The sequence below is a fragment of the Calidris pugnax genome, unplaced genomic scaffold, assembly GCF_001431845.1.
Source record: "Calidris pugnax isolate Ruff unplaced genomic scaffold, ASM143184v1 scaffold12, whole genome shotgun sequence".
NCBI lineage: Eukaryota > Metazoa > Chordata > Aves > Charadriiformes > Scolopacidae > Calidris > Calidris pugnax.
Window position 1 is genome coordinate 540,919 of NW_015090767.1, and position 12,404 is coordinate 553,322.

The 12,404-nt window shown below is 38.6% G+C and overlaps 1 protein-coding gene across 9 annotated transcripts in view; it reads right to left on the reverse strand.

Moving 5' to 3' along the window:
• Positions 1-12,404, reverse strand: part of COL19A1 (collagen, type XIX, alpha 1) — a 193,384-nt gene that overhangs the window by 148,019 nt on the left and 32,961 nt on the right. For all 9 annotated transcript variants that reach the window (XR_001411381.1, XR_001411380.1, XM_014936919.1 and 6 more), the window contains exons 5-9: positions 11,609-11,732; positions 10,956-11,231; positions 9,190-9,270; positions 8,053-8,178; positions 7,516-7,578 (exon numbers count right to left, since the gene is read on the reverse strand). Coding sequence is in view for 7 of the 9 variants with exons in the window: in XM_014936919.1 (XP_014792405.1) it covers positions 7,516-7,578; positions 8,053-8,178; positions 9,190-9,270; positions 10,956-11,231; positions 11,609-11,732 (670 nt within the window). In the remaining 2 variants the exon portion in view is untranslated. The remainder of the gene's footprint in view (positions 1-7,515; positions 7,579-8,052; positions 8,179-9,189; positions 9,271-10,955; positions 11,232-11,608; positions 11,733-12,404) is intronic.

A 12,404-nucleotide genomic window follows, 5' to 3' on the forward strand; every position in this document is an offset into this window, starting at 1 on the left:
TAAGCAAATCAACCAAAATGAATGACTCCTAGGTGCAGAATGCCATTCCAGCTATAAGTTTAAACTACTGCTCAGAAGCAGCAATGTTCTAGAGGAGCGTATGTGCCATCTCCTATGTCCTTTTAATTCAAATACTGGGATGGTCCTGGCAGCTCTCTCTCAAAAGTAGACCAAAATCCTGCGTGGCAAACAATCTGAACCCGCTGGCATTACAAGAGATAAAGCAGCAGGACTGGCCCCCGGTTACCTTATCTCATCACCCACAGACTGACTCCTTATCTATGCACGCTCTGTTCCCTTCTGCCACTTGCCAGTATTTTAATAGACCAGAACCACTTTGTTACACTCAGCAGTGTATTTTTATATACTGTATAGTCTAAAATTACACAGCCTGCTACATGCCAGGAAGCCTTTAGCATATATGACATACTAGCCAGTTAACCAAGGTATGTTTACATTTCTAGTTCCACTAACCACAGACAGACTTCCCACCTTGAAGACAAGTCTGCTGCAAATTAGACTGTGAAGTTATTCTTCTGCCTTGTAATTATGATTTTTAATAAACACAGTCGGAGAGATTCTAGCTTTTTATGTCTTTATTCAATGAGTTTAAAGATCAGCTACTATATGTTGTACAACCTGTAATAGTATTCACACAGGCAGCACGACAGAATAAAAAGGAAAAAACAATGGGCAAATGCATTTTTAAAAGGGGCTTTGCCCTTTATTTTTCATAATGGCATTTTCCTTTGATTCTGTAGAACTCTGTCCTTTACAGAAGTGAGAAAGCATCCTCTTCTCTTTCTTACACAGTAGATGCCAAAAGTATATGAGATGAAAGAAGGGGGGTTCCTGAAGAGGGTTCCTGACTGTTTGGCCTCCATCTACCTCACCTCTTTTACGCCTTAACAAGAGTATTCTAGCTCCTGATATACATGACAATTGAGCTTTTTAAGTTTAAGTAACTAAATTAGTAAAAATTAGAATAAAGAATCACAATTGCTGAGAACCACCAAAGCCAACAGAAACACATGCTGCCAGAAGAACACTTTCGTAGCCTGGTGACCACTGGCAGCACGGTGCTGGCATTGGGAGGTTACGAGCTACACTCAGTGCAACAGCATTCCAAGGTAATACTCTTGAGTTTTAAGTCTACTTCTAGGATTTTCTACTAACAGTACCAGTGAAAATTCTTTTCAACTGAGCACAAGATACTTACTGATTAAAAGATGTAAGCCATAGCACATTTTTCAGAAGGTGGTCTCTTGCAAACAATAGGACGGCTACTATATTTTTGACAATGTTTATTTTGGTAAAGTCATAAGACAGGATGGAAATTCAACAGGCTGAAATGAAAACAAAACAAAAGAAGCTTCTGCCAACTTTCCATAAAGCCAAGCCAAACTAAATTCTTAAAAAGAGACTGCAGACAGCAAACATGCTTCTTTTGAATGAAACCTGCCACCCTTCTATCTAAGTCGAAACAGTTTTGCACATCTGAGACCACCCAAAGTATTAAACTTGTGATCATTGTTTTATGTTAATGATTCAGAGAATTTCAGAAGTGTTTGCCTTTACCCATTTGCTCCATTCAGCATTTGTTCAATGCACTTGTAGAAGTAGAAATGATATGCTACTAGCAAACACAAAATACAGTGCCTTGATTCCTCTGCTGCACATCACTGTTTAAGAATCATGTACAGCAAAGACAGCCTAAGACCAAATGTGGTGATAGAGAGAAAATGACAAAGCAGTAATTATTTAAGTTAACAAATTACAATCCTTTCATGTATAGACCAAAAAAACTTTCTTTTAAGAAAGTATATTCTTTAAACCCATTATTTTCATCTCTTAAACAGCAGATTTATTTAAAATGTATTTACATTGTGATATGGAGTGGGATCAACTTGATACATTAATAGTTATTCTAGAAAACAAAGTCTATAATTAATTTTTAGAAGAGAAAAATGTTCTCCCAGGGTTTTGGACTAACCAGGTACAGATTATGATTTTAATACTAAGATTAAGTGCAAGTGCACTTAATAAAGAGAAAGAATGACACTAATGTGGCCTAGAACACACACTGCTAAAGTCTTACTCTTGTCTACAATAAGGACATAGTAGTTACAAAATGAGTAACCCACATCAGTTTTCAAAATACTGTTTAAACAAAATAAGTTTTAGTTTTATAAGATTTGATGAAGTAAGTTAGCTTTCTCAGTTTTCATCTCTGCATAATTATGTGTGTCAATAGCATCAGAAATGTCCAGGTAAGAAAAACGTGTATTATTATCAAGAAAGAAATAGCAGCACACTCTGAACTGAGTTGCTCCCAGCAGACAGGGTACTGGCAGGGCTTCCAAAAGTGATAAAGTGTAAAGTGAAAGAGATAATGTAGAGAGCTCAACCTTTATACTAGATCCGTCATCCGTATGATCAGTGTCAGAGGCAGTCCCTATAAGAAATTATGCAAGCTAAAATTTAAAACTTCGATGTACAGACAGGTAAACAGTTCTCATGATTCTCATGATAAAATGGTGATAGAAGTATTTAGACCTGGGGAAAAAAAACAACTTCATTGGGGACTTTTAGTTGATAAATACAATAAATTCAAATGTGGAGAATTTGCCAAGGGTGAGAAAGAAAACTCATTGCAAAGTGGTATCACTCCAGGGAGGGGAGTGACACCCCCCAACTCTCTGAGCAGGTCAGTGCTGAGGACTCACTGCCATCATCTCCATTCCCTCTTGAAGAGTACTGAAACTGCCATTCTTAGGACTGAATTGAACACTTGGAGGGTGAATATGGTAGCATAGAAAACAGGTATCTATTTAAGACTTTTTTTTTTTTTAAAAGAAAGCCAATTAAACTATTAAATGATTAAAACATTAACTCAAACTACCAATAATTTCTCAGCTCCGCAGATGTGGAGTGTTCCCTTTGGCCCATTGTAAGATTTTAGTCTACCATATACACTGGCAATTCCTGACTTTATCATCGACACCCTGCTGTATTTTGCCCAGTTTTTCTTTCTGTTTCATGCATTCCAGCTTCTACGTCCCCTATCAATAACCCCTGTAACCAAAATCAAACCAGAAAGGAACCATTCTCAAGGCTGCATAACATGATTGATATGCCTTAGGTAGAATCAGGTGGACCTGGGCTATAAGAGGAATGACAGAGAAGGAGGAAAGGAAGACCAGCCAGGAAAATAGGCAGAAAGAGCAGTCAAACACCTAATTTGTTCTACAGGGGTTCTTTTTTCTTACAGCTCTATTACAAATATTTTCCTAGTGAAACAATATATTGCATAAACCTATCTCTACCAGTCCTAAAATAGCCTTTTAAACATCTTTTTCCTTAAGTAAAATTTAAATTAATGGAGCCTACTTGAATAGCAATAAATTCCTCCATGGCGTGCACCAATAGCTGCTTTAATGTTTGAGAGTGCTCGGCCTCTGGCTTTTTGCTCCCTGCTGTACTTAGAGCATTAACCACTGACCTACTAGCACAGCTTGGGATGGTTTAATATTGTATCAAAATATTTAATTCTCTTTGGATTTAAATTTAAAATCTTTCATGGGCACTAAGTTTGCTTAAAAGAAAAATAAAAAAGATAAAATTATTTTTTTAGCCTCTTAAATATAGAAGATTAGGTTGTATGTTCAGTGCGTACGTAGTAATTCCAATTACTGCGATCCATATTCTGTCTTTCTGAATAATTTCTACACATTGAGAACCTTCACATCATGATCAAAAGACATTTGCCAATGGATATATTTGTAAGAATCTGGGTAGCTATATACCATGCTGAAGTAGTAGAAATTGCTTCCAAAACAGAAAACAAATCACAATTTCTCACTCAGCTCAGCAGAATAGGAAACCTAGCTCTACAGAAGAGATATCAAAACCTGTTAAATCACAGGAGACTTCCACCTGACATCTGACCACTTGACCCTGGCACTTGAACCTTGTGAAATTCAGGGTTCTTGGTGCGATATCAGTAACACAGTGTATCATCGAGGGATAACCTACGTTGTACCCCTGGCCTCTGCTGCCTCTCAGCTTTCATCCAGTGGGAAGAAGCTACCAGCCAGCCCAAGAAGGGTGTTTCATGGGCAGAGATCAGTGAGCAGCCGCTGTGTTTGGCTTCAGAGGCAACAAAGAACCAGGTGGCAGCCGTAATTATTCGGAAATTAAAGAACAGGAGGCTGTCCCTTGCTGCAGGAGCTGATCTCCCAGCAAATAAAATCCTGCAGAGCAAACACTCCCAGATCCAAGCTTGCACAGGAAACAAAAGGGACAAGGACTACTGTTTTTGCTACATATTAAGGGGTGTATGGTATCAAACTGGATAGTCTGGTCATTCAAGAAGGAAGACAGTCTTGAAACTGAGCAGCTTCTTCACCCCCAATGCACCAGAGATAATACTTCTATTGTTAAGTGAAGAACTCTCCTCATGAAACCACTATGGAAGGCCAGGTATATAAATAGGAAGGTCATTCACACAAATGGAATAATTTTGATCAGTGATGCTCCTGTACATTCAGACAGAGTGCCAGAATGCATCAATATTTGCATGAATGCCCGTTCCAGTGACAATATGGCACTTCAGCCATTTGGGCCCACAACACGGTTTGGCTCCGAGCTGTTCAGAGGTACTAATGTGAGCCAGGAGTACAGGACTGCCAAGAGTACTGCCAAGTCTACAGAAAGGCAGTGGAAACAGGCTAGTAATTAAATTCAAAATGCCTTAAAAATGGCTTATCAGGTATCATGCTTTGTTCTGGTGATAGCTTAGATGTTCCTGACCAGGAAAAGCAGTCTGACATTAAGTGACAACTACTTTAGAATGAAAAGAAGGGTAATTCTGGGGGGCTTGAATACAGTTTGACACCAACTTGTATATGTAGAAAATTTCTTGTCAGTTCCACAGCAACAAAAAGACATGTAAATTCAGTCATACAATCAATTAGTAGACAGGAAGTTGGAATTGTACAACGTAAAATAAAAGGATAAGGAATGTTGTGATGGCAAGGATATTTAAATATAATTAGTTGGATGCTAAAAATAATATTTAGAAGAAAACAATAAAACAATGAGCTGTTCACAAAGTGGGAAACACAGGCTGAAGAACCATCTGAACTTAGAAGATCCTAGGAGATCTAAGAAGAACTTAGAGAAATCCTGTTTTTTGTGAACGGCCATCTAAAGTCATTAAGAAGCCGGCGATTTAATGTATAACACATTACAAAACATCAACCACAGTCTTTTACTCTCCTTTCCATAATCTGGCAATAAATCACATGTCCTGCATGTCTGGGATGGTCTGGGGTCTTGCTCCTTTTTCACCTCTAATTATTGATGTGACAAGGCCACCATGGAGAGCAAGAGTTACTGCCCCATGGCACACTGTGCCATTCAACTCCATCAGGATGGGCACTACTCAAGGCAGGATTCATTTGCTGCCAAAGGTCAACATCCTTTCAATCACAGCCAAAGGTAATGTAGCCTCCACCCACCCCCCAAACAAAAACCAAAAAAAAACCACCCCAAAGCCAGGAGGTAGCAAGGACCGGTCAGTTATAAGGAAAGTTCAAATTAAGCCTCTTTCTAGCTGTTTGCTGTACTACCTCTGATTTTAACCTGAAGATTCACTGAATTTTGTGAATTGATGTTCACAAATGTCAATTTACTCTCATTAGGCTAGGCTGCCGGATCCACACAGTCCCGCTCAGGCTCTAAATATTCCATATAGTATCAGAGAGGCTGGTAATAAACATCAAATTTGGACTTACTGTAGGCCACTACCAAAAAAAATATCTATTTGTATAAATCTGGAAAGATTTGTTTTCATGAATCTTAAGCCTAATAATTTTCAGTTTTACTACTAAACCAGAAATTTTGTACTTAATATACTATTACTAACAACGTCACACACAGCCTTGTGCAATTTGCTATCAGCGATGCACAGAAGTTGAAAGAGTTCCTTGACTGTTGGTTGGTTTTTGAATCAATGCAACAATGCAACGTGGGGTTTTTTTAGTAAAAGAAACAAGAGAACAGAAATGGAGGTGACCATGGGCACCCACATGCTTCATTTAGAGCTACTATGATTAGCATAGTAGATATTGGCAATTGGCTGTGATATGGAACGGCAAAACAATAAGACCTCTGAAGTCTCCTTTCTCATCTTAACAGCAGTGATAGTTGAAATGGGTCTTGTCAGGAGCAGGAGAGCAAATAAATGCCAGGAAACTCCCTATGTGGTTAGCGTAGGCTGACCTTTACACTGACAATTCCTTTATATGCTCAGACCTAGGGTTACCAAAAATTCATGACTGAATTTGGAAACTGCCAGCAATCCTGCTGGGTTCTGCAGGGCTAGAGAAACTAATGGGACTGATTATTATTTTTTTTTTTTCTACCGAGAGAAAAGACAGAGCTAGTATGAAAAGTAAAATATATATTGGAAGGGTGAGGGTAGGGTGGGGTGGAGGGTGTGGGGGAGGAGGAAGACACTGTCAAGGAATTTATTTAATTTCATCCAACTGTGTGGATAAGCCCTCTCAGAACTGGACCCGTTTCAGCCCGGTACTGCAGCCCGAGGAGCAGTGCTGGCTGTTATCACAACCTATTTCAGATCATGTATTAAACACTGTGCTGTGAGGGAGGATGCTGGGTGAGGACACCTTCATCCTGACCTCTGGATCAGGACATTCCAGGTGTCTTCCTCTCACACTGCATTCCCTGAACTCAGAATTCCTCTCTACTGTCTTTCTGGCCAATCTGCAATAGTTTATTCGAGGTCCCCCCTCTATTAGCACAAGAAAAACACATTCCCAGAGATGTCCCAATTCAGCATCCTCCAACCAAATTGAGGGAGTGGAGCGTGAGGGGAAAATAGCTGATATGTTTACCTTTATTACTAGGAACCCCCCAGGGTAAATAGCACAGGAATGTCACAGTGAGCATTATGGAACAAAAATGCAGAAGAGCTCCAAGGAAAGGGCCTGTCCTAGGGGCTTGCCAAAGTCAGGTCCCTCTCTCTTCCAAATTAAGAAAGTTTCAGCTAAGAGTGGTGTGGAGGAATATACAGTGCTGAGGCCATACAGGTGAGTTCATACCCTGCTCCTGATGGCTGCAAGGATGAACCCACAGCATGGGGTTCCGTCCGTGGCAGTGACACACACACATGACAGGGGAAAATCCCAGTCACGGACAACACACACGGCTTCTCTTTATTTGGATGAGGGGAGCAGGCAATTAAACATGCTGACAGGTTGGGCAGGCAGGTAAACTGTGTTCCAGGGAGTCCATGGGGGACCCCAAAATGATACAGCTGTCGGCTGCCTGGCAGGAAGCCCGTGGGCAGAACCAGAGACTGACTGATAAAGGATTTAACCTGTGTACAGTGAGAGTCATTTAAGGACTAGCAGAATCCATACAGATTCTATTTAAGAAAGGTAAGCCAAAGATAAAGATTTGAAAGAGTGAATTCAATTGATATTTTACCTTTTCACCTTTATCTCCTTTCTGTCCTGGCAAACCACCCACTCCTGGCAATCCTGCTTCTCCCTGATTTTAAAAGAAATCAAAAATCAACACAGAAGCAGATCCAAAATATGTATTTGTTTTGGTTTCCTTGTTTTTATCGCAAAAGCCTAACAAAGCAAATGACTCAGAATAAATATAGTGTGACACCCAGGAGAAGGATTTAAAAATAGCCAACATTATGTAAAAAGTAATTTATTCTCAAGTAAAAACATTTACACTAAATGTAATGCCTAAACATAATTCTTAGTTTTACCATGGACGTTTTTTGGGTGTCTGTTCAAACAACTAATCCTTCTAGATCTCTGCAACTCTAACTTTAAATTAACTAAATCTAAAATAAACTGTTTCTTAACTGGGAAATATAATGTAAGTACATCACAACACTACAAACCAGTAAGATATTTTTCATAACTACAAAAAAAAAAAAATCAACCTTTTTATTTTTTTAATACTTAGTGGCATGATGCACTAAAAAGCAACAGGAAAACCTCGTACTTTGTTTGGAAAGCAGTGGCATCTCTCTCTAGATTCCTGCTGCGTTCCTGGAAGTGTGTATATTTTGCTTGCACGAACAGTAACCGGTGATGAAGTTGTAGCAAGTAACCTCTCCTCATGTGGGCACTAAAATAAAAAGAAAATTTCCTGATTTTTTGGTCCACTTTGCTTAATTATCTAAATACCATCCATACACTATTTTGAAGTTAATTTCTGTTTTAACAATCCTGTACACAGCATATTACAGAGAAGTCACAAAAATTGCCAAACAGAAGAAAAAGTGGTAGTAAAATGAAGTCTAGACTTTGTGATCCTTCTGAAAACTAAAACCAATGCCAGTTAAAATTGATCTGACTGTCCCACTTCTTTCTTCCAAAAGAGTCAGACAGAGGAATGAAGTCTCCCAAACTAAAAACAGTGAAGAAGAAAATACCCAGAGAGGAAAAAAAAAAAAGGGTACTTCTCAGTCTCATCCTGTCCTCCACCCCTTGCCCCAAAATGCAAAATGTCACAGCGAGTGTGAGGAAAATTCTGTCATTTTTTTTGTAATGAAATACTTTGGGCATGCACAGTTTAGAAACAAACAAAAAGCCCTGCAGCCAATATTCACCTGTCTATAACTTATGAGAGCTGAGCCAATTACAGGACAAGTCAACAGAACCGGATAAATTTCAGAAGCTCTCATTAAGATGTAATGAGGTCTCCTGCAAACCTTCTGTCAAAGGAATTCCCATGGGGATTTACAGCTTAGTGTAGAAATTTGTATCCAAGGATAAATTAGTTCCTTTACATTACTGAAAATGTAGCCCTTATAGTTAGTAAGGAATTCATGAAAAAATAAATCTGAAAATATAATGCTAGTTTCAATATGAAAACCATTAACAAGTAGTCCATTTTTTAAATCTTCAACATAGAAATGAAACTGATGGTGCATTTAGCTATATAGTCACATGAATTTTTAAGATGCTATTAATAAAGCCTATTCTTGATCTTTTTGCTTTCATATGTAATTAGGGTTTGCTTTGGCTTTTTAGGAGGTAACTAACACTTCTATTGAAATTTCTTTACAACTCTTTAATAAGAAACAATGAAGCAATTTCTTTTGTAGTATCATTTGCATTTTAACAAATATCTTACCAGGTCTGCAGATATTTCACAACACGTATCTTCTGTTGCAAGTTTTGGATTACAATAAACTGTTATGTGGTGAAGTTCAATCTAATAAGAAATACAAAAGAGATTAATATGAAATGTGAAAGATAATGTGTTACGACATGCATATTCTTGGCATAATAAGCTTTCTCTGAAACACTGCACATTTCTGAAAAGCTGGAAAAAGAGACAAAGCCAAAACAATTACACAGCTCCTCACTTAAGGAACAAATTGTGCAGTCTATTACTTTGATGTAAATCACATCTTAGATTTAATTTATTTTCATGTAAATTGCATTCCTCTGTACTGCTCTTGCTGTGCTACAGAGGCATTTTAGCCCTCTGACCTCCTCTGCAAACCTTTTCAGGAACGTAATTTTCTCCTGCAGTGAACTAGAGTAAAGGTTTGATAATCTCTATCTCATATACACCTTCTATTGCTTTGGACAAACCTCTGCCTGGACCTGGCCACTAAATCACCCGAAGAGCAAAAATCACAAATTCTCTACACAAAACTTCTGTCTCAGAGATTTTGGGTGGACTGGCGAGATGAACAGCATCTAATTTTAACTAGCTAATCTTGTCCTTCTGTGCCTCTCTCTCTGCATCTGTTTTTTTATCCTCTTATTCTCTCCCTTCCTCTTGGTATTGAGGAGAGTGACTCTCGGCACAGGATCTGCTCTGCTGCCATCCTCAGCTTTATGCCCATAATGTTTTGCTGCAAATGTGGAAATCCCAGTTGACAACTTCCAGTCAGAATTATCCAGCCTGTGCCATGCAACTAACACAAAACAAAAAGAATCTGCTCCTTCTCCTGCCTGCTACTTGGAAATGAGGAGACGGTACCTACATTTCAAATAAAGTTGAACTCAGTCTTAGAAAATAAGATGAAAGAGGAGCTTATAGCCCCATGAAATAAGAGCTGTGAGTCTGGGCCAAGGGGTTCAGCGTCCCACAGGACTGGTTCCTCCCACAACACCAGCTTGCAGTGATGATGTGCTATTTTCATCTGGAACTACACGGTGTCCGTAATCCAGCGGAAACTTTCAGGCGGTCACTATAAACTCCAAGCCAGAGTTTCAAACCTGGTGACTGGATGTCAGCATACTTAAAACAAACGGACATTTTCTGGAGCTTTCAAATGACTTGCCGTGAGCTCTCTGCACGAGGAAACAGAGGAGAGCATCTCCGGGACAAATCACAGCCCAGGATATTACGGGGTTGCCTTGGGTGATTCTTGCACCAAAGGCTGCAGGAAAGCACACCTTCAGCCACTTCCTAATCCCTATCATTTGGAGGAGGGAGTGACAGTTATGGACAACGTGCTCCCCTATTTCTGCAGGGCTGAATTACCCTGGAGCGATGCAATCTTGACACAGAGGTAATCCTTAATTTTTCTGTGTCTTCCCTTTATCACAGAGCGACAAATTGTATCAGATGACTGATACAAACTTAGAAACAGCTCACAGAAATTGAAAGAAAAAAAATTACCACTGGAAGCAGAAAAATAAACTGAAATGAGGACTAAGTTATTTTAGTTACTTTGGTAACAGAAGGTTTGCCTTGGCAGTTGCTACAGCAGTGAATATTTTTTAGAGAAGAAGACTTAAGTACTTCAAATTAAGAAGACACACTCGAAATTAATAACCAGTTTTGAACCTTTTATCTTCACAATTCTTTATGATGGTGTTAGTAAAAGCATGGCTAAAACATGATTTCAAGTTATCTGGTTTTCCTTTCATACTACTCACATCTACAGGCTTATCATCTGCAGCACGAGAAGCAATCAGAGTCCTCCCCTGCAAGTCGATGGTGAATTTTTCATCAGTCTGCTTTCTCTCAATTAAATTACAATCCAAATAGAGGGAAATGATTCCTGACTGCACGCTAATACCAAGCTTATGCCACTGCCGATCAAACAACGGATAAACTTCTCGACTCTTAAAAGTGTAGTGCAGTATATTTCCCTGAGCAGATTTGGTCATATACTCCACAACTTTTTTTGTACCATCCAGAAGGACAGAGATCTGAAAGCAAAATAAAATAAAGAAGTGGTCATCTTAGAGTATAAGAATTAAACACATATGTAAACTATATATAATAAAAATACTTTGACTACATAGATTGGGCAAGAATTATGTTATGAAGCACTCTTGCACTCTTCTATGTAACTTTGTAAATACATATCACCTATCTATCCTAGTTTGCAATCTTAACACATTTTGCTTAATTTCTGTCACTCCTATGATAAACCATCAATTATTTCAGGGCAGTCTGTCTATCCCATCCAAATTGTAGCTAAATCCAGTGGTGAAACATCCACCAAGTTATATTTGCCATATTATATGGGGAAAAAGAAAAGAAATGTAATGAAAAAAAAAAAAAAATCAAAGACAACTCTAACCTCAGGTGTGTCATACTGATTTAAAACTTGCCATATATACCAACGCTCCTTCTTGGTATTTCGCCGTACGCGGAACGTAGCAACTAGAGAGTATTCTTCAGGAAGCCCATTGGGAAATACTTGACTACAATAGGAGAGCAGGAAAAAAAAAGATTTCTTGTTATACAGACAAAACACTGCTTAAAACAAATGAACAGAAATAATACCTGGTGAAAACAAGAAGCCAAATGCTCACTCATACAAATTCATGGGCTTCAGTGTTCAGAAGTGCCTCTTCTCAAAAGTAAAATTAGTTGATTTATAATAATAAATGGCTGAAGATTTTACAAATTAATATTTCATTCTAACTTTTTAAAAGTCTGTGATTACTGTAAATAGGAGTCTTAAAAGAACTGCTGCTAAGTGAATGCCACACATAAACATATTTTAAAATTCTGGTTTTCCCAATTTATGGCTTGGGCCACTGGAACAAGTTTCCCAGAGGATTTGTGGAATAATCCCCAACCTTGTAGACTTTCAAAACTCAGCTGGACAGGGCTCATAATAACCTGATCTAACTCTGAAGTTGGCTTTTGTTTGAGCAGGGTTTTTCATCCAGTGACCTCCTTGGGCAATGACTTGGACATCTTGAGTATCAGAACAGCTGAACTTTAACAGTCTTGAACAAAAATTAGGAATGCAGTTCTGAATGAATGAATTGCTGTTGTTTGATTTTATTATTCCTTTCTTACCTGTCGACACCTTTAAGAAAAGTCAGATAGACTACTGTGTCACAGAATGCAATACAACATGAATT